Source organism: Ursus maritimus, unplaced genomic scaffold, assembly GCF_017311325.1.
Source record: "Ursus maritimus isolate PB19 unplaced genomic scaffold, ASM1731132v1 scaffold_6, whole genome shotgun sequence".
NCBI classification, from domain to species: Eukaryota; Metazoa; Chordata; class Mammalia; order Carnivora; family Ursidae; genus Ursus; species Ursus maritimus.
Window position 1 is genome coordinate 51,960,729 of NW_024426774.1, and position 23,312 is coordinate 51,984,040.

The following is a 23,312-nucleotide window of genomic DNA, read 5'->3' on the forward strand; positions in this document are numbered from 1 at the left end:
AGGGAAAGAGAAGGCAGAATGGATGCCTCCACCTAGGACCGAAGGACATTTGATGGTTTCTTCTCTGGTATCTGTCCTCCCTCCCTCTCTTTTCCCCAAAACTTTAGTTTCTGTCAGGGATCTCTGTGGTTCTGGAGAAGGTGACCCTACCCTAGTTCCAGGGGTGGTACAAGCTCATCAGTAGTCCTTGTGATTCATTCAAGAGTAAGAATATGATCTAAACCAGTAAAAGAAGTGAATTTCATGATTTTTCCTAGGAATAGTGAGAACTAAAGCTGTTCATCCTCTCTCTCCTGAGATGTAAACATGGGTGCTGAATAAGGATGCATATAGTCCCTTTGTGGGGGGAAGAGCCAGTCTTAGGATGATAATGACTCCTCTAAAGACAGAATGATGAAAGGAAATTGGGTCACTGGTGACATTATTGACATTACTAATGAGTCAAAACAGTAAATCTTGTCTAAATTCATCACCACTTCTGGATTTTTCACTTAAAGAAGTCAGTAAGTTCTCATTATCACTTAGGCTAGTTTGAGATTTTGTTTTCGGATACTGGCCAACGAAAGAATTCTAAAAGATACAAGGATAACTATATATTGTGCAATGAGTGTAGAAAACATTTGGTATATAAAAAATTTACCACTTTTTTTAATCTAAGAAAAATCATTAAAATCAGAAAATTCATAGAAGCAGACATAAAAAAATTCACAAAACTGGAAATTGTATGTAAGTTTAACAAGAGACTCATTCGAAGATTTCATTTTGTTTCCTGGAGTAAAATTACTTACCTGGAAGTGCACTATGTCTGTATTCTATCTTGTGCTGGGGATTCTTCCTAAAAAAAAAAAGGAGAAACCAAAAATAAGATCTAGTTTTCCAATCACTAAAAATTAGTAGGACTATTTAAATTAAACTAGAACAACAACAACAAAAAATAAACTAGAACACTCACTAACCTACAAATAAAATTAGGTCCCAATAAGCCTGTTATTGAAAAGCATTTTGTTGTTGTTGTTAACTATAGTCACCATCTGTACAAAGCATCTGCTTTTTTTTTTTATTTTTAAAAATTTATTTATTTGAGTGAGAGAGAGCATGAGCCAGGGGAAAGGCAGAGGGAGAGGGAGAAGCAGGCTCCCCACTAAGCAGGGAGCCCGACATGGGGCTCGATCCCAGGACCCTGGAATTAAGACCTGAGCCAAAGACAGACGCTTAACCGACTTGAGCCACCCATGCGCCCCCAAAGCATTTGCTTTTTAGTTACAACATTTACTAAGTGCCTATTACATGCCAGGAATATTTCTAGATGCAAAGATATACTGGTGAACCAGACAAAAGTTTTTCCCTCATGACTTATGGAGAAAAACAGTATGAGATGAAGTACAATATATCATATTCCCAAAATATAACATATTGTATTTCTAAAATGTCAATGCCATTTATCACATATATAAAAATACAATGTATAATAGTGTAAAAAACACAGAACACAAAATATCAAAAATGTGTATGTATGTGTTTATAATGTCTAAAAGGATACTTTTTTTACAGTCTTCTTGAATCCAAGACAAAAGCATCTAAGTCATGTCTCTAAAAATCCCCAATTGTTAGGAGAAAACAGAAAAGTCAATTTGCATTGAGAAATTTATATGACATATTCCAAAGTCAAATAGAAACTACTGTTTGGATATCTATTTTTGATTATATGTACCTATGATCTCTTCTATTATTTTATTAAATGAATGTTGGGACATGCCATATATATATGACATATATGTCATATATATGTATGTATGTGTGTGTGTGTGTGTGTGTGTGTGTGTGTGTGTATGAATGACATTCTCCAGATAATGCAAAACTGCTCAGGCAGCAAAAATCCAAAGTAGTAACTGGTCGATCATGACCCACTTGATGGGTACCCCTCTTGGGGGATTAACACAGGAGAGCTGGGGTACATTGACAATAGGTATGTGCTGAGGTACACAGCTCATACGACGCTGTTGCGAAGATTTCTGAAGAATACAGAGCAAGTCCTTAGTCTAAGGGCAGGATAGGTTGTAATTAATGTTAGCCACTGACACATCCATCATTGGTTCAGTAAATGGTCATGCGGCACTAATTACACGTCAGGCTCTATGTCAGGTATCAGTGACATTTCTTATTGCAAATATCTCTTCTTTTGGGGATCACTTTTCGTATTCTGCGAGCATTAACACACAGTACAAGACTGGAACCACACTGTTAATTAGGGCCATAACTCAACAGTTTTGAAAAGTGGAAAAAAGATTCTACAAAAGATTGTGTATTTGGGATAATTAACCCAAATCTGACCTTTTAATGGAAAAGACACTTCAAAGTTGAGAGAAAGAAACTGGACAACTTCAATGTGGCCAAGAGAACTGCACATGAACAAAGCCACAGGGATAATCTATGGGAAGACTGAACATGCCAGCCCAGCTCACTGACTTGTTTAATTCAGTCTTTATGAAAATGCAATTAATGCTGGACGTCAGGGGAGGAGGAACAGAAACAAGAGGGACATTAATACCAAAGTCATTCTTCATCGATAACCTAGAAAGACTGTTGGTCATTTGAGAGTATTTTTGGTAACCTTTTAAAAAATCTTTTTTGTGTGAGTATGGTAAAATTAAATACACCGCTAGCTCTTTGTTTTGAAAAAAATGCCAAACCTACTGAAAAGTAGCAAGATTGGTACACTGAAATTCCATATACCTTTGCTGAGATTCTTCAAGTGTTAACAATTCCATACAGATGCCACATTGTTGTTATTATCATTACTAGTTATAGTCTTCTGAGATTTAAAACCTTTTTCTCCTTCTTTTTAATATATGTATTTTTTTAGGTTCCAAGCAGTCCTAACTTTCCCCACTTTGCCCTTAATAATTAAGAAAAAATGTATTGAACAGTTAAATATGGTCTTAATTGTTTGCTACTAAAGCCTCTTTCAAAAGCTGCTTTTAGAAAGTCTCAAGTAAGTGAATGTCCGTCTTTAAAATTAAGTACAGAAATAGACAGAGGACCTGAATAGAATTTTTCCAGTGAAGACATGGCCAACAGACCATGAAAAGATGCTCACCATCACTAATCATCAAGCAACTGCAAGTCAAATCCACAATGAGATATCATCTTACACCTGTCAGAATGGCTAAAATCAACAAAACAAATAACAAGTGTTGGTGAGGATGTGGAGAAAAAGGAACTTTTGTGCACTGTTGGTGGAAATGTGAATTGGTACAGCCACTGTGGAAAACAGCATGGAAGTTCCTAAAAAATTAAAAATAAAAATACCATATGATCCAATAATTGTACCACTGGATATTTACCCAAAGAAAACAAAAACATGGGGCGCCTGGGTGGCTCAGTCGTTAAGCGTCTGCCTTCAGCTCAGGGCATGATCTCAGGGTCCTAGGATCAAGCCCTGCATCGGGCTCCCCGCTCAGCAGGAGCCTGCTTCTTCCTCTCCCACTCCCCCTGCTTGTGTTCCCTTTTTCACTGGCTGTCTCTCTCTCTTTCAAATAAACAAATAAAATCTTAAAAAAAAAAAAAACACCACTAATTTGAAAGGATATATAAACCCCTTTGTTTACTGTAGCTTTATTTATAATTGCCAAGATATGGAAGTAACCTATGAGTCCATCAATAAACAAATGAATAAGGAAGATATGGGGGTGTGTGTGTGTGTGTGTGTGTGTGTGTGTGTGTGTGTCTGTGTGTAATATTATATGGCCATAAAAAAGGATGAGATCATGCCATTTGCAACAACATGGAAAGCCCTAGAGGATATTATGCTAAATGAAATAAGTCAGATTGAGAAAGACAAATACTGTATGATTTCACTCATATGTAGAATCTGAAAAAACCCAAAGGAATAAACAAACAAACAAACAAAAGCAGAATCAGACCTGCAAATACAGAGAACAAACTGATGGGTGCCAGAAGGGAGGAGAGTGGGAGGATGGGGAAAATGGGTGAAGGAGAGTGGGAAATCCAGGCTTCTGGCTACGGAATGACTAAGTCACAGGAATAAAAGGCACAACATAGGGAATATAGTCAAGGATATTGTAATAGCTTGTATGGTGACAGATGGTAGACACACTTGTGGTCAGCACAGCATAGTATATAAACTTGTTGAATCACTATGTTGTACACCTGAAACGAATGTAACATTGTGTGTCAACTACACTCAAAAAAGAAAAAAAAGTACAGAAATGGAACCAAGGAGTTTGTAACAGAGACTCAAGTAGTTTATACATCAAATACCAGTTAAAAGACTGCTGATAACAGATGTCAGCACCAGAGAGACTGAAAGTGAGAATAACAGTTTTTAAAGGCAAATGGGGTGAGGGAGGGGGTACTGATTCAACCTTAAGGTTGCAGAAGGTGATCCCCCTTCTCTATTATCTTGAAACACATCCACAATGGCGCTCACAAACCCCACCTGTATAATACTGCCTAAGAAAAAGGGAAACCACTTCAGAATAAAAGATAAGGAAAAAAGTTTTACACCTATATATTCCCAAAAGGAAGAGTAGTAAAGTGTATTTTGAAATTTTGTACTCAGAAAAGGAAAAAATTTTCAGCTCCATGGACAGATCTTCATCCGCCTTAGAGGAGGGGGAGTGTTTCTTTGAGGCTCTGATAATAGTTTCCATCCTATCCTAGAAGAACTTGCTATTTTCATAAAAAGACAAGTGTAGGGGTCCTGGGTGGCTCAGTCAGTTAAGCATCTGCCTTTGGCTCAGGTCATGATCCCAGGGTCCTGGGACTGAGCCCCACATCAGCCTCCCGGCTTGGCAGGGAGCCTGCTTTTAGCTCTGCCTGCTGCTCCTTCTGCTTGTGCTCTCTCTGTGTCAACTGAATAAACAAAATCTTAAAATAAAATAAAAAAAGACAAGTGTAAGACTGTAATGGAAACCAGACGAAACTAGTCGATTTGGTACTTTTCCACATTTAGAGGCCAAATTTCCAATTTTAAACAAAAGTATTATTATCAGTACAGTTTTTGCTTGAAAATGAAGAAAAAATACCTTCTGTGACAAGTTCAAAAGTTTTCTGTTTATGAACTTTAGGATGTATTTCCAAGTATATTTTCTTTGTTGTTAAGTATAACTCTCAGAATAGACAGACTTCAATAGGAAAATGAGCCAAAAAAGAAAAGAAAATATATCACATGCAAAAGCACATACTCGAAATAAAGATAAATTTTAGACACATTTTGTTTATGTAGCAATTTAAATGTTTTTAAAAAAATCAGTATTCTGAATCTTAAATTCTTAAATTATGTCCTTCTTCAAGGTGCCCCATAATCTCAGTTCCAATCTTTATTTGCAGTTCCAAGCCTTCGTTTCTACTCCGGGAGAGTGGTTTTTGATTCTTTGCCATCAGTAGGTACTTGCTCACAGCCTTTTTGCCAAGAATATTCTTCCTACTATATACTGCCTAAGTTTAAATCATACCTCCTTTAGGAAGGCAATTCTGATAATCACTGGGACACAGCTCTCGAATATATTGTCCGTATCTACTACTTGGTACTCACTACATAATTTCTTATAGTGTCATCTAAATTTTCAACACAAATATGTGTGTGTGTGTGTATTATTTCTATCCTGTCAAATGAGCCACTAGAACTAGAAGCCATGGAGTTTTCCCTGCAACTTTTAACATCTTTTATAGCACCTTTCACAAGGCAGCATTCATCTGTTAGTTCTAACACATTTATCTATTAGAATGGAGATTTTTTTTAAGGTAAAAAGTTTTTTTAAATTAAGCTTTACATGAGTTTCCAAAATGGTGGAATATTTTATATTTTCCTATTTAATAAGAAAAAAAAGAAACTGTTTTTGCTAACTTTACTATTATTTCTTAAAATAACTGTTGAAAGGAACTTGACAAAATATTGTCAATATTTTCAATACAAACTGAAGTTTAAAATTCTCATTGGCTGGAGCACAAAAAGCAGTTTCTAGTAATTTCTAGACTGGTAATAAGTGTGTTTGAGTTCATGTTAACACTTAATATTTTTATAGTAATCCTAATCCACAGATCCTGATGTTCTCAGAACCATCCTTTGAACGCTATCCTTTGAAAGGCAGTTTTTCTACTGGAAATATGCCAGAGAATGCCTATTCTCATTAGGTTGAAAAGACTGCCAATGTTCTGAAACTGCTTTGTATTTACACTTACAAAGTTAATAATCAAAGTACTCACTGAATCTTTTTATGCAAACCTAAGACTAAAACATGTTAGAATTTCCTGCCATTAACAATTCATATTACTTCCCCAGGAAACAGTGAAAATGTAACAATCATATTAAGCAGACTCCATTGCAGTCAGGTTCCTGAGATACTGACTGGCCAGACGCTTAGCTCTAGTCAATCAATCATGCAAGGAACACAGAGTCCTTCACAAATGCTTAAGAGACAGATGCCACTATGTCTTAGATCTGTTCTCATCTGGCTGGTTGAACTTTGGATCACTGGCATTGCTATGGAAGGGGCTCAGGTTTCAGGATCAGAAGAGCTGATTATGAATTCAAACTATACCTTTTACTGGTTGTGTGATTCATGGCAAGTCCTATAAACCAAGTCACCATTTATTCATCTGTGAAGCAGGGATAATACTGCTTAGCTCACACAGGGTTGTTCCAAGGGTTAAATGAAGTAATACGTATAAACACTTGTGGGCTATTAAGTATATTCCATGTGTCAGCTATTTTTATAGAAACAGAAATTAATTTTACTTTAAGATAGCCAACTATGTTTGGAAACTCTGTGTGCCAGTAAAAGTAATTGCCAATTAAAAAGTGCATGTGGACTGAAAAAAAATAAATTAAAAAAGTCTATTAAATAATAAAATACGGCAAAATAAGTAATTGCCAATTAATACTAAATAACTGAATTTTGTTTTTAATAATACATTTTATTACGATTGAATATTTTCCCCATCATACGTCACATATTTATGGAATATTTTCTTTTTTTTTAAGATTTTTTATTTGTCAGAGACAGAGAGAGGGAGAGAGCACGTGCGCACAAGCAGGGGGAGAGGCAGGAAGAAGGAGAAGCAGACTCCCTGCTGACCAGGGAGCCTGATGCAGGACTTGATCCTAGGACGTCTGGATCATGACCTGAGCTGAAGGCAAATGCTTAACCGACTGAGCCACCCAGGCATCCCTATGGCATATTTTCTAACATTCACCTGTGCATATCTCATTTTCAAAAATCAGTCATTTCATAACAAGGCAGAATGTCTTTTTCATATAACCCTGGGTTAAGGCTAAGTGGCAGTTTTGTGCAGCTCTTTGGGGGCATATAAGCATTTGAAATAACTTTCAAGGATAATGCCAAATTCTACCCAGGACTTTTTCATAATAATGAATGGAAATACTTACTCAGAGTTCATTCATAGAAGATTTACATCCATTTTTTTCACAAATGGCATTTTCTGTAACTTAGCAGGCCTCAAAATCCTTTCTGAGTTTTTTTTTTTTTTACAATACTAATAATTATTAATGGTAATCTTGGGTTTCTAAACATAAAACTATATACCCATAACCACACCAGGGTTTCAGGAGCTGTTATATTTTAAAATACACATTTTCAAAAAAAATTCTGATTTTAATGATATTGGTATTAGAATAAATACATATCCGAAGGAAGAACACTCCAGGAAGAGGAAATAGAAAATGTCTATAAATTTGCTAAGGCCCAGAGGTAGGAAACAAGCTACAGTATTTGGAAAAACACACAGATTTGTACAGCTCAAAGAGAATGAATGAGAAATAAAACAGTAGGAAATGAAGTCAGAGAAGGACTTGTAAGCTATGGAATGGAATTTTGTAGGAAAGTATTGGGAGATTTTGATTAAGAAAACATGATACCACTTAATTTTAGAGAATTATTCTGGTTGCTTACAGAAAATGAATCACAGGAGGGCAAGAGGAAAAACAAGGGTATCAGTTAAGAAGCTCCTGCAGTACTTCAGAGGTAAGAGGTAGTGGTTATGACTAAAATGGTAGAGGTAAGGGAAGAGAGAAGTGGTCAGGGTCCTAATATATTTTCAAAGATGAAATGGCAAGGACTACTGATGGACTGAATGAGTGATGTGAAGAAAAGAGAAAAATCAAGGCTCTTTCTAGGTTTGGGGCCTAAACACTGTGTGAATGGTGAAGTCATTTACACAGGGGGAGAACACTTGGGAAAAAGCTGGTTTCATGAGAAAAATACAGAGTTCTGTTTCAGATGTATTAAGTTTGAATTACCTATTTTACAACCAAGTGTATGAGTCTGGAACCACTTAATTGAATCAGATGCCCTCAGGAATAAGAACAGAATAGAGAAGGGCCTCACTCAGGGAGCTGAGCCCTGTGGCTCGGTGATCATTACAGGTAGGGAAAAAGAGGAGGCAGCAAAGAAGGCTAAGGAAGAATAGGCCAGGAATATAACCAGTCTGGCTTTATGGACATGAATAAATTGCTCTCTGCCCTGGATATTGCCATTATGAGTGTAGGACCCTGGAACACAAATGATCCAATCTCTGCGTTTCCCATGTTTTCATGAGGAATTGAAGCCCAGGAAAATCAAATGACAAGCAAAGTCATGCTACAGAGTCAGTACAACCATCTAGAACCCAAGGCTGCCGACTTAAAAACACTTTATCTCTCTACCATAAAGAGCTACCTAAGGATTAACTAGGCAATGGTAACAAGAACAGAATCATACTTTTTATTTTTGTTTAATTCCAAAGATTTAGTAACTTAATACCAAAACTTAACACCCAAAATTTTAAGTGAACCTGAAGTACTATTTTACATCAGCTATAATAGTGACTAGCATGTTGGATGCTCAATATTTGCTCAGTAAATAAGCGATCATACTATATTTTTGTTTTTATCACAAAATAATTTATCTTGCATTTTTGAAAGTCAACATCTATTTTATTTTATTTTATTTTTTTAAAGATTTTATTTATTTATTCGACAGAGATAGAGACAGCCAGAGAGAGAGGGAACACAAGCAGGGGGAGTGGGAGAGGAAGACGCAGGCTCATAGCGGAGGAGCCTGATGTGGGGCTCAATCCCGTAACGCCGGGATCACGCCCTGAGCTGAAGGCAGACGCTTTAACCGCTGTGCCACCCAGGCGCCCCTCAACATCTATTTTAAAACCTAAAGCAAAAACATGAATCCTATGTTATCAAATATCTAAGTTTCAAATTTTAGAGGAAAAAGAAGACTTAGTAAATATGGTCTTTATTAAATAATAAAAGAGTAAACCAGCATAAGATAATAGAAAGTAGCCAATTTGTTAATTGAACATCATTACATTTACTATCCATGCCAAAAGAACTCTGAAACTTCTTTTATACATGCAATTAATACTAAACGTAACAAAAATAATCAAATTTCTCATTATGAAAATAGATGCATATTCAAATATGCAAATAAAGGAGTAAGAAAAACAAAACCATAAAAGACATTCCAATACATTTTTTTCAAGGCTACATAAACATAATTGATGTCGTTACTACTATTTCTTTTTTTTTTTTTTTTTAAAGATTTTATCTATTTATGTGACAGAGAGATAGCCAGCGAGAGAGGGAACACAAGCAGGGGGAGTGGGAGAGGAAGAAGCAGGCTCCCACCGGAGGAGCCCAATGTGGGACTCGATCCCGGAATCGCGGGATCACGCCCTGAGCCGAAGGCAGACGCTTAACGACTGCGCTACCCAGGCGCCCCCGTTACTACTATTTCTAAATGAAGTTTAAAAAAAATTATAGCCAAGTCTTATGTAAAACCGCATAGCTAAGCCTGTGTATGTAGTCTAAGATAAGTTCTTCTAAGATGATATTCTTACACATGATTAAAGAACTGCAATCATGGCAGACAATGATAGGCTACTTCCTCTATATGCAGACCTATAAAAATGGATTAAGATTCTAACAACTTTGGTTACTCTTAACTATAAATAAAATGACTGGGACACTTGGGTGGCTCAGTTGGTTAAGTATCTGCCTTCGGCTTAGGTCATGATCCCAGGTCCTGGGATTAAGCCCCACATCGGGCTCCCTGCTCAGCGGGGAGCTGCTTCTCCCTCTGCCTGCCACTTCCCCTGCTTGTGCTCTCTCGCTCTCTTGCTCTCTCTCTGATAAATAAATAAACAAATAAAATCTTTAAAAAAAAATGATTGATGGCCTCACATGATTGATTCTGGGAATCTCAACTACCAGACAACTACAGTTTCCCTATTAAAGCCTTTTTGCCTCAAATACAATAATATGGATTAAAGTTAAACACACATTCCTAATTTTTATGAAACAGCTCCCAAAAATCAGTACCTTCTGGTTTGAAGTGTGCATCTGCACATATGATCAATTAAGATAATATTGCAATAATTTGGAACACTTTTCAAAAAATAAAAGAGGAGAGGTGCCTGGGTGGCTCAGTCGACTGAGTAACTGACTCTTGGTTTCAGCGCAGGTTATGATCTCAGGGTCCTGAGATCAAGCCCCATGTTGGGCTCCAACCTGGGCATGGAGCCTGCTTGAGCTTCTCTCTCTCCCTCTCCTTCTCCACCCCCGCTGACTCATGTGCACATGTGTATGCACTCTCTCTCCCTAAATAAAAAATATAAATAAATACAAAAATAAAAAAGGAAATAGCGAAAAATTTTAGATCATAGCTATAAATTTGGATCAGCAAATAATGAAAGATAATGAATTTACTTACTATCAAATACACTTTTTAAAAAATGAATTATGCTTGCTGTAAAACACTGTGTTCTTTCAACTATACAGATCACGTTGCAGATTCATTACAGTGAGAGCCCTTACAGTTGATAACTAATACACTTCCTTACGTCATCCCTCTTAGAAGGTATTATAATTAAACAAATAAAAAGTAGGTCATTGGCTTCCAAAAAACATCAAGGCACCAACATTTTAATTTGCATAATACATACCTGCCTTAAGTTTTTAAGTCCGAGGCAATGTATGTGAGTTTGACTTTACATTTTTATACTAAAATGGTTGAAGATGGATTCCATTCATTTTAGTGTATACATATTCTAAAGTTAGTGTCTAATTTAACAAACAAGAACAGGAGTAATGCACTGAATAAAATCCTATTACACACCAGAGGAAGTGAATGAGTCAGAGGCAGGCACAGCAATCACTGGGTTATATTAGACATTAAGTATCTAATGTTCTAATTCAGACAAGTACCTTAAGCTAATCAAATTCATTAAACTGAGCAAGTCTTCGGATAGACTATAGTGTACGGCACAAAAGGAATAAATCAGATTTATTAATGGGCAAGATACTTAAAATGACAACATTAACTAGTTCTTTCATATTACCATTTTTTCAGGTTGATTTAATTTTGTGAGGCTTAAAAAAGTATAATGTCAGAAAATTTTAGTAATGCCTGTAATCTAGAAAAGAATAAAATTTAAGAATTAAATACCTTTTTTAAACATCAACCTCTTAAACGGGTTTTAGGAATCTTTATTTTTACTATAGTATGCATTTAATATGTGATTCATATCTGTTTTTCTGTTTTACTCATGGGAATGAATGGCCGAAAATGAAATATATCCATATATGTGTACTTTGGTGTTTTCATATTTGTTCTATCGTGATAAAAGCTTTGACCATAGACGGCAATACTTGGAAATACAATACAATATCATATAAATTTAGGTAGCTGACGTAGTAAAAAACTGAGATTATTTAGTGTATTGTACACAGTTGAGATCATCTATATATTTCGAAAAGAGAAACTGAGTTGCACACATTCAAGGGATTAGAAGGTAAAACCGGAAAGCAAAAAAACCCCAAAAAACAAACAAAAAAGCAAACAAACAAAAAAACAACTCAGTATTTCACTTGAGAGACTGTTTTTACTTGAGAATAATTCTTATCCTGTTTTGTATAGGCAAATTTTCAAAGATAAAAAGCAAACAAAAATGTTTCAGCCATAAATTTCATCTCCCTTCCAAATGTGTCAACCATGATGGAAAACAGGTTTATCAGAGCTCTACTTTTAGAATATATATATTTTTTTACTTTTGTAAATATAATAATCTCTGGCTGATTTTTGTGGGTTATTTTATGATCTGCAAGACTTCAATGTTTTTCTTCTGTGGCTATAGGAAAAATCTAGCATGCATTTACACAAAAACTTGCTTTTAAGCAAACCAAATTAGAACATTTTATCATCCTGATACAGTAGGCTTATATTCTAGCACTGTAGCAATAAAAATCTCGTCCCAAGATGGAGTCACTCCTGCCTAGGGTGCCATGTCAGCAAACCAACACTTAGATAATTTTCAAGTCCCTATAAATGCTCTATTTGACCAAAAACACAATATATCCAGTCTGCCAATCCCCAAATACCACACCAACTCTGGGCTCTATACTTACTTCTTTGTTTTTTCTCACCTCAAATAAGGGTGACTCTGTGGCCCCAGCTAATCAGATATTTTCTATTTTTCTCTTCCTTGTTCTTTATTCTTTATCCTCTAAAAGTTACCCACCTTCCAACCCATTCTTCATCCTGGGATGGAGCCCACTGTGGCCTCCCTGCTCAGTGGGGAGTCTGCTTCTGCCCCTTCCACTGCTTGCATAGTGCACACATTCATGCTCGCTCTCTCTCCCTCTCTCAAATAAAATCTTTTTTAAAAAATGATATATTCTTGCAAATCAAGATTGTTAAAGAGTAAATTGCTAAAATTAAAGTGGTGTTATATTATGATCAATGACATATCTACTAGATGTTTTTTGCCTAAATAATAATAATATTATGTCCAGAAAGGGTATATAAATACATATCATGCTTCCATAACTAAGGTTTCTTCTATTGTTTTGATGATCTGAAAAATTCACAATTTCTTCAAAGTAACTCATCTAGAGCTTTTTTTTTTTTAAACTCCAAAATATTAACTTTGCCATTTGAATAAAAAACAAATACTGTTAATACTTTAGAAAACCATGAATAAGGGTGTCTGGGTGGCTCAGTCAGTGAAGCGTCTACCTTTGGCTCAGGTCATGATCTCCAGGTCCTGGGATTGAGCCCCCCATCAGGCTCCCTGCTCAGGGGGGAGTCTGCTTCTTCCTTTCCCTCTGCCCCTCCTCCGTGCTAGTGCTCTCTCTCTCAAATAAATAAATAAAATCTTAATAAAGAAAGAAAGGAAGGAAGGCAGGAAGGAAGGAAGGAAGCAAGCCAGCCAGCCAGCCATGAATAACAATGGTGGAGTCAGGCCCTGCCACAGAGAAATGCTGGAATGGAGGAGGGAAGAGACTTGGTTTTCATCCCACTGGCTTTAGACTCTTAGGCAATTCATTAACCTTTCTTGTTCCCGTTCCTTTATTTGTAAAACAGTAGTCAGAGTAACCGAACATATTTAACATTCTCCAAGAGTCTCTCTGAACTGTAATTAAAATTAACAAAGGAAAAAATCTCCAGATTTCATCTCCAAGTTCAACCAAGACACCAAGCAGCTCAACAGATGAAAAAAATACACTTTATGTATATGTAAATATATTTAGATCTAGATCTGAAAGTTTCTATTAGCATATGTGGGTCACTGGCATTGGAGTAATTTCTCTTGACTACTCACTACTCTCACCTCTCTTGAAGAGACTGACGACATGGAGGCAGCAATTTTTGACATTATTTTGACAGTATTGACATTTGATTATTCTTAGGAAGGTTTTGTATTTTACATTCATTCTTCTCAAGAATAAGCACATTTGGATTTTGCTTCTGGGAAGGACACAGGACATAATGGCAGGCCAATATCTTAACAACTAGGAAAAAACCCTGATAAACTGTGAAAACTGTTTTTATGACAGAATTGTGGGAGTAATGAGAAATTTGGATTATCTAAAATTCCACAAAGAAAAAGCCCTTTCTACGTTAGCTGACAATCACTGGCTGTTTTCTTTGCTAGAGTTCCTTGCCAATTCTTGGTGTGGGCTGAAGAATAAGATTTGAGTCACCTGGAGGAACTCTAGTTGAGGAAAGAGAAACCTGTAGAGCTTTTCACGGTCTCATGTGGTTGTCATGACAATCTGAAAACTAAAAGAACCCTAAACACAAGGCTGATTCTTTCCAAGAAATATCTGCTGAGTTCCTGGGGAATATGAGAGGTTTAAGGTCTGTGTGTGAAACTTCAAAATGGTAAAATCTCTAATTTATGTCATGTTTCAGAGATGAAGTCCCACTAGGGAGAAAGGATCTGCAACAAACACATAACTAGTCTCCTCTCAAGAAATGTGCCATATTTTAGGAGGCAGGGGAAGTAGCTAATTGGCTAAGCTCAGACTATCCAAAGGGAAGAGACAAGAAGAGAGAGACCTGCTTTTCTGTCAAAAATCTAGACAAGTCATGTCAAAGGAACATGGACAAACCAAAGGCAGATTGGGTTTTATTAAAGTAATAACCTAGGCATTACTTATCCAAATCTCTGACTGGACAGAGATGACTAGCCCCTATCTGCCAAACAAGGTGGGGGGGGGGCTCACTGGTGGAAGATAACATACATAAAACGCAGTATCTGAAATTATGAACTCTGTGGATAGGTTTATCAGCAGCCTAGACACATGAGAAGACAGAATTACTAAGCTCTAAGACAAGCAACAGCAAATGTCCAAACTGAGGCACAGAGGTTAAAAAAAAAAAAAAAAGAATGGAAAGAATAAAACAATGTATAAGAGACATATGGGACATGGTCAAAAGACTTAACATGGCTAATTTTAATAGAAGAATGAGGGAAGAGATAGAATGGGGCAGAACAATATCTGAGAGATGAGATAATAGCAAAGCGATCTCTTCAAACTAACAAAAACCACAATCTGCAAAAAAGCTCAGTGAACCCCAAACAGGAAGAATGTCAAAAAACTCATGCCTAAACACATGTTAGTTAAACTGTTGAAAGTAAAAGCAATGAGGGGTGCCTGGCTGGCTCAATTGGTAGAACATGAGACTCTTAATCTTGGGGGTGTGAGTTTGAGCCCCACGTTGAGGGTAGAGTTTACTTAAAAAAAAAAAAAAAGCAATGATAAAAATCTTAAAAATGGCCAGAGGAAAGGCATGTTAATTTCAAAGCAACAATAAGACAAACAAGTAATTTTCAACAGAAACTATGGCTGCATGAGTCAATGGAACATCTTTAAAGTGATGGGAAAAAAAGCAAAGGTGCCAAGCTAGAATTCTATACCCAGTGAAAAGAGCCATCAATCAATCAATCAATCTGGACATATTCAGACATGCAAAAGATGAAAGAATCCTTTCCCATAAGATTTTCACTAAAGAAATACTAAAAGAAGTTCCTAAGCCTAAGAAAATGACTCCAGATGAAAGAATAAAACTTCAGAAATAAAAGAAGGCCACCCAAAACGATAAATGTGTCAATAAATATAAGACAATGCTGATGCTTAAAATCTAAGAAAATAATAGCAATGCCATACAAGTTAACATGTGTAAAAGTAAAAATATATGACAGCAATATTTTTTAAAAAGGGCAGAGGAGGAAGTAAATGGACTTAAACTGATATAAGATTACTGTTCTGTTTCGGAAGTGGTAAAAGAACCAACTGTACAGTAGACTGTTACATGTCAGTGATGTCTATTAAAATCAAATACAACTACTGAAAAAAAAGAATATATAACTAAAAAGTTAATGGAGGAGAAAAAATGGAATGAAAAACGTTTGATCCAAAAGAGGTCAGAAAACAAATAAAGGGACAAGGAATATATGGATATATGGGACAAATAGAAAACGATAGTAGCAAAATGGCAAAATTAAACTTTAAAATATCAGTGATTGTATTAAATGTAATTGGAGTAAACAATCCACTGAAAAAGCAGGCTGGATTAAAAATAAAATCAGTGAACCGGTTATATGCCATTTGTAAGAGACATGCTTTAAATATAAGGACAGAGGTTGAAAACAGAAGGATGAAAAATATTAGCACACAAACACTAACCAACAAAAGGTGGAGCAGCTGTATTATATCACGCAAAATAGGAGCTCTATTTCTGGTAATGACAGAGGAGATCATATCAGACCAAACCTCCCACAGGTAACAATTACACTCTGTTAAAAGTATAAAAACAATCATCTTAAGGAAATGGATAGCTACCAAAAGCAGGCAGAAATCAGCAGAGAGTCCACACATGGAAAAAGGGAGCAGCTCTGAGCGAGTTTCCCATTTTTATGGCTTTTCCACTGAGAACAGACCACAGCTGGTGCATTAAGAAAAATTGACAGAATTACGAGAATAGACAAACCTCACAGTGGTTTTATTACAGTGGAGATTCTCACATTCTTTTCTCAGTAACTAATAGAACAACTGCAGAAAAAATCAGCAAAGATAATTTATGAACAACCCTAAAACTATCTGCCCAAATTGACTCTTACAAAACCTTATTCCCCCAAATCACAGAATATATATTTCAGTGCACATAGTATGTCCGACAAAAATAGACCATCTGCTGGACCAAAACCAAATCTCAATAAATTTTAAACTCTAAAAAATGTTATATGACTACAATGAAACTAAATTATGAATCAATAATATCTAGAGCAATTTCTAAACATTTGTAAATATTAGACAAAGCAGACTTTACAGCAGGAAGCATTTTAGAGACTAAGAGGGACATGATATTCATAGGACCAGATAACTTTTATAAGTTTTGGAACTGATATCTGATCAGGTCTCTAGCAAACTACCAATTATTAGGAAACATAGTAGAACATACTGAATCATAATTTGATAATGCAGTCAGCAAAATCCAGACAATCAGACACTCCTCAGAACAAATGGTCACTTTCTTCAACAAATACATTGCAAGGAAAAAAAATTGAAGAGGAACCTATTGATTAAATAACTTAAGAAACATGGCCACCTTTTGCCATATATGGATCTTAAGTGGATCCTAATTCAAAGAAAAAAAAATTTAAAAGAAAGAAAGAAAGAAAATAAGTAAATAACTGTAAGAGGATTGGGATACCTGACAGTATCTAAGTGATATTTATTTAATAATGGTGTCATAGTATATTTTTAGAAAGTCTTTATCTTTTAGTGATATACCCTAAGATACCTATGAATAAAATGGGATAAAAAGATACAATATCAAGGGTTTACTTCAAAATAATCTAGGCATAGAGGTAGTAGGTGGAAGAGAAGGAAGTATAGACGAAACAATATTGGCCAAGATTTGACAATGAGTTGTGTCTTCATTGGCACTTGTTCTACATTTCCCCCACTTACGTAGATGTATAAAATTCTGCATTACAAAAGTTCCCTAAAATATTCCCTAAAAATGAAAAGGTATATGGCCATTGTGCCACGAGCTGTGAAAGGCTGTTTTATTCTAAAAAGATAGAGAGAGATAGAGAGAGATACACATTTGTTCTACAAGTAATCTCACTCAACATTGCTTCATCAGTACTTGGCATTTGATGATTCTTTGGAAAATTTTGTTGAATGAATAAACGGGAGCAAGGAATTAGTTACATCAAGGGTGTGTGTGTGTGTGTGAAATTTTCCTAATTAATCATGATACTGAGTATTTTTTCTTAAGTTTATTCACCATAAGGAAATTCACCATTTCCCTTTGGACAAAAAGCCTGTACATGTCACTAAGAGAAAAACAATAGCAATTCGTAATTCTTTCTGTATTCTGGATATATGTTTACTGTCAGTTATGTGGTTGCAATTTTTTTTTCTCACTTTGTAGTTTATCTTCACTCTCTTAATAGTGCCTACTGATGTATAAAAAATCTTAATTTTAATGTAGTCAAATAATTAAATGTTTTCCATATTAGTGATTGCTTTTTATATCTTGTTCTAGAAAACAATACCTAGTCTGGGATCATGAAATAATGTTTGTTTTTGTTTTTTTTAAGATTTTATTTATTTATTTGACAGAGAGAGAAACAGCCAGCGAGAGAGGGAACACAAGCAGGGGGAGTGGGAGAGGAAGAAGCAGGCTCCCAGCGGAGGAGCCTGATATGGGGCTCTATCCCAGAACGCTGGGACCACGCCCTGAGCTGAAGGCAGACGCTTAACGACTGAGCCACCCAGGCGCCCCATGAAATAATGTTCTTATACAGATCTTTAAAGCTTTATTTTTTTTTCCTTTCACATTTAGTTCTATGATCCATCTGGAATCCAGTTTTTGACTATGGTGTGAAATAGGGTTCCAATTTTCCTTCTCCAGATAGATATCCTTACCTCAATAAAATTAATTTTAAAAATTTATACTTTTATCAATGCCTGCAATGCTCCTTTTTCATGAATATGTCACCTGCATATGTGTAGGTCTATAAGATGTTCTCCTGGAATGAAACATAGCAATTTTCAAATAATAAGGCACAAGGTTTTCGATTTTTCTTTCCAATGTCAGATGATTATCCTGCCTTCTTACTGAAAACCACAATCATAGAAATAGTGACAACTTCAAACAGACCAGTAGGTTCAGTAAACTGTTCCAAATTTATCTAAGAAAGATGGCTGTCTGGAATTAAAGCTCTCTAAGATTGAAATCACTTCTTTCCTTGGTAGTTTGATTTATTTCAAGTTCATTCATTCATTAAACAAAGTTGCAAATACAAGGATAAAACAGTCCTTGCTGTCAAGAAACTTTCTTGACAGGGGCGCCTGGGTGGCACAGCGGTTAAGCGTCTGCCTTCGGCTCAGGGCGTGATCCCGGCGTTATGGGATCGAGCCCCACATCAGGCTCTTCCGCTATGAGCCTGCTTCTTCCTCTCCCACTCCCCCTGCTTGTGTTCCCTTTCTCGCTGGCTGTCTCTATCTCTGTCAAATAAATAAATAAAATCTTTAAAAAAAAAAAAAAAAAAAAGAAAGTTTCTTGACAGTAAGTTACTGTCTAGAGGAGATGGCATTCCAGTCTCGTAAGACAAATTCTACTATGCATGATACAGACAGGAAAAAGATGCTATGAAAGGAAAGAGAAGGTGCTCTTCTTTTAGGATCAAGTTTCATGTGTTGGCAAAAATGGCAGAGTGGTAGCACTTGAGGAAAGTAGAGATAACATCCTGAACTGATTTATGTCACGCTGAGGAGTCTGGATAGATTGTACGATGGGGTAGCATCAACAGCTTTTCAGTTATCTGATTTGCATTTTAGAAAGTTAGAAATGAGGAATACTTTCAGGCATTTACAAGGTTAATAAATTTAACAATTTATAATTATCTAAAAGAAACATTATAATCCTATTAACAAAATGAAAACCTACTATCTATAGAAGTATAAAGACTAAAAGGCTTGAAGTGAGAAGTTGCCTGCAATTTCTTCTGAATACACAACTGAGATTAAAGAGAAAAGGAGGACAAGCTATCATTTCAGGGGTACATACCTATAACAAGATGCTCCATAGGGACATTCAGGCCGGTCATCAGCCTCATCCTGACACATGACTTGTACACCTCCATAATCGCTATCACCAGGGTGACTGAAGTGTTGAAAATGAACAGGATTCTTCCTATGAGGGTGGCAAATATACTGTCAGAAAAAATAATTAATAGGGTATACTAGAGTTCTAGATATACTACAAAAAATAATTAATAGGATATAGCAGGAAACCAAGCAATCCACATCTAATTATTCCAAAATTGAACCAATGTGCTACACTGTTAAAAATAGAGCTCATGACATCTGGTTGGTACAGAACTCTCATGGTAGCAAAACAGAAGCATCATGGTGATTCAAAAGCACAATTAGAAAAATATAAAGGAAAAGCACAAGGATAGTAAGATGCCTTAAACACAACTTACAATTCTCTTGAGAGTTATATACTACAACTATTTATCTTTCTAATATCTTTCTAATCTTTCTAATATCTTTCTAATATCTAAATAAGACATTAAGTAAGCAGACACTTAGGTCTGGGTGATTCAATTCTCAAGTCTGGATCCCCTAGTTCATGTCCTTGCTTAATCAGCATGTCTACATATGACACATTTAATTCCCCCACTTTATCTTGAAAGCCTCTAGCAAGATTTGCAGGACTAAATACTGAGAAAGTGTAAACCAGTACAAACATGATAAAGCTCCTAACCTTTAGGCCAATGTGTTTTACTAGGCTTTTAATACACATATACTACATAGCCATCTGCTATGGAAATAACGGAATTCCTGTAATTTCATTTTACCTGTAGCAGTTTGCCCCATACATGCAGGATGTCCTCTTGATTTTGTTTTCTTCAGAACTTTGTGCAACTGAGTCAGTTGCCTTTGCATGCAAAGTTTCAGAATTGGAGAGATCAGAGCTGGCCTCAGGAGGAGATCCTTGAGAGTCCTCACGGAAGGACTTGTCCTGGGCACCCAAGTGACTCTCAGAACAGCTCATCACCTCACTTTCTTTACTTCGTGTTCCTTTCACAATACTTTTATGTTCAGGAACCTTACCAAGTTCCTCTATTGGGATTTCACTTCTCTGTGTCCTAGCCTTCATATCATTCGCCTCTGCATTACTTAACGTGATTGCAGAACATGACTTTGGCACTGCCTACAAAGACAAATCAGAAAAAAGATATTAGAAATAAATGAAATATGTTTTAAAAGAAATATGTAAACTTAAGCAAAAAGGCATGAAACTGCAAGATTCATTCAATATATGTATTTTTAAAACTTTAAGATTCACATTTTAAAGTTATTAAAAATGCCATTTTCCATGTGTGTAATTTGGTAAATTTAAAACAATCTATAGTTATTAGAAAAGGAATATACAGGGGAGCTTCCTGGCTCAGTCAGAACAGCATGTGACTCTTGATCTCGGGGCTGTGAGTTCTAGCCCCACACAGGGTGTAGAGATTACTTTAAGAAAAGAAAATCTTTAAAAAAGAAAAGAAGAAAAAAAAGAAAATATACACCTGTATCAAACCTTTACAATCACATCAAACATCCCCTGAAAAAGAACCAGAAAAATACAAATGTAACATAAGAGAATACAACTTCGCTTCCATTTGAATATAATCTTTCCCCCAAAAAACTACCAGTCTTTTAAACTTCCCATTCAATAAGTGTCATGCTCTTAACTTGCACTGTCTTTATAATTTCTGTTACTGCAATACTTTATTTCTACCCTCTAAATATAATCATGACTTTTTCTCTTTAGCTGAATGGTAAAATTGCTCCTCCCTCACACAGAAAAACTTGGATGAAGCTGTGTTACGATAAACTCAGGAAATAAATATGATTCCTTTGGAGTGGTCTGAATAAAAGTTTCAGTTTAACCAAAAAGGTGTTTTGAGCCAAGTAAACATTCTCATTAGCACTGCAGAATCTTTTTAATATGTACTTGCCACCAGGACAAACAGTAAGCCTATTCATATCCTATTAAAAATGATTTCTGGGCGCCTGGGTGGTTCAGTCGTTAAGTGTCTGCCTTCAGCTCAGATCATGATCCCAGGGTCCTGGGATCGAGCCCCACATCAGGCTCCTTGCTCAGCGGGGAGCCTGCTTCTCCCTCTCCCACTCCCCCTGCTTGTGTTCCCTTTCTCACGGTGTCTCTCTCTGTCAAATAAACAAAATCTTTAAAAATAAAAATAAAATAAAAAATAAAAATGACTTCTTAATTACTTAACTTCCTGTGGAATGGAAACATAGCTCAGATAAACCTCAGTCCTCCTGGTAACCACTACTAGGATGTGATGACAACATAACAGGTATACATGAAGGTTCAAACCCATTTATAACCAAGGACTTATGTATGCTGGCTGCCATCTGGGGAAAGCTGGTTTTGATACCACTTAATATTCAATGGCTCACATTTCCTGAGAAGATAGTAATTAGCATGACTTCTTTGGGACTAATTACTTAAATGTTTTGATAGTCTTTTCTCTTTCTTTCTTTCTTTGAGAGACAGAGAGAGCGCAGGAGCCGGGGGTGGGGGCGGTAAGGGCAGAAGGAGAGGGAGAGGGAGAAGCAGACTCCCTGCTGAGCAAGGAGCCCAAAGTGGGGCTCAATTCCAGGACCCTGAGCTCATGACCTGAGCCGAAGGCAGATGCTTAACCAATTGAGCTAAGCAGGTACACCTGATAGTCTTTTCTTTTTAAAGAAACTAGTATATAACTTTAAAAGGCTATCCAAACTGACTAAAGACCTTGCAAAAGGAACCTAGTTCTTACTCTGTTTTTGTACAGTAATAAACAACCTATGGGAAAAACAATTGGCTACCTCTGGGAGCTAACCCTCAGCTGGTGATATTCATGCCACACCTCTCTAAAACACATACTCTTTTCTCCCAAGCTGCTCAATTACACCCCAATCTCATCTCCCTCCACCATAGGACCAACTGACACGTGCCAGGGACTGGAACTCTGAGGTGGGAATGGGGCAATCCTGACCCACCTCACCTCTTGGCAGTTCTTCATTGGGTCAACTCACCAATTTTCTTTTTCCCTGTTTAGGTAGAAACAGGGCAGGTTAGCAATCCCCTGGCAAAGCAAATGTCCAATAAAATGCCAGTCTCTTGTTCCTGTTGGCATCTCTAAACTCCACAGTGAATTGTCTTAGAGTGCCTCTCTCTTGGTTTTAAAAAGAGAGAACATAACATCTCCCCAGAAACAGAGCACTCCCCCGAATCTTAAAATCTTCTGCCCTCTAAGGTTTCTTTGTATAAAGCCTGGGGGTAGGATGGCGAACCCTTCTCATACCTTTCTATAAGCCTCACAGGGAAAGGCTTGATTCTCACAGCTGGGGGCTCATTTCAATCATGAGATACTTATACTTAGTACTTTTGTCCCCAGCTTTGGGCCTCACAAGCAGTTTGGGGATAATAGGGTAAAAAAAAAATCCCACTCAACATCCTATCAATTATTATAAGGAAAAAAGAGACACAACTAGGGAAGCAGTTAAATAAATTAGAATCCATTCTTACCATGAAACACTATGCAAAGGTTGAAAATGAATAGATCTCTCTCTACATATAAGAACTTTATTAATCAAACAAGAATTATATATATATATATATATATATATATATATATATATATATATATAAACACTATGATTCTATTTAGTTTTAAAAAAAATCCCTGTCTACCTATGTGTGTGTTTACTTGTATAAATTCAAATAAAAAGGTTTAGAAGGGTACAAAGAAAATATTAGTAAGGCCAATGGGATTGAAGGATAAGGCAAATCAAGGTTTCCACTTTATACTCCACCAGCTCTAACATTCTATTTTTTGATAACAGCATGCATTTTTTTTTACCATTTAAAAAAATAGAAAACAGACCAAAGAAAATAAAAGATAAGAAATGT

At 36.2% G+C, this 23,312-nt stretch overlaps 1 protein-coding gene across 1 annotated transcript in view; it reads right to left on the bottom strand.

The window, feature by feature from the left end:
- The window catches only part of APLF (aprataxin and PNKP like factor), an 81,332-nt gene that overhangs the window by 9,459 nt on the left and 48,561 nt on the right, over window positions 1-23,312 (bottom strand). The window contains exons 7-9 of the mRNA XM_008699945.2: window positions 20,200-20,555; window positions 19,404-19,529; window positions 789-835 (exon numbers count right to left, since the gene is read on the bottom strand). Of these exons, the coding sequence (XP_008698167.2) occupies window positions 789-835; window positions 19,404-19,529; window positions 20,200-20,555 (529 nt within the window). The remainder of the gene's footprint in view (window positions 1-788; window positions 836-19,403; window positions 19,530-20,199; window positions 20,556-23,312) is intronic.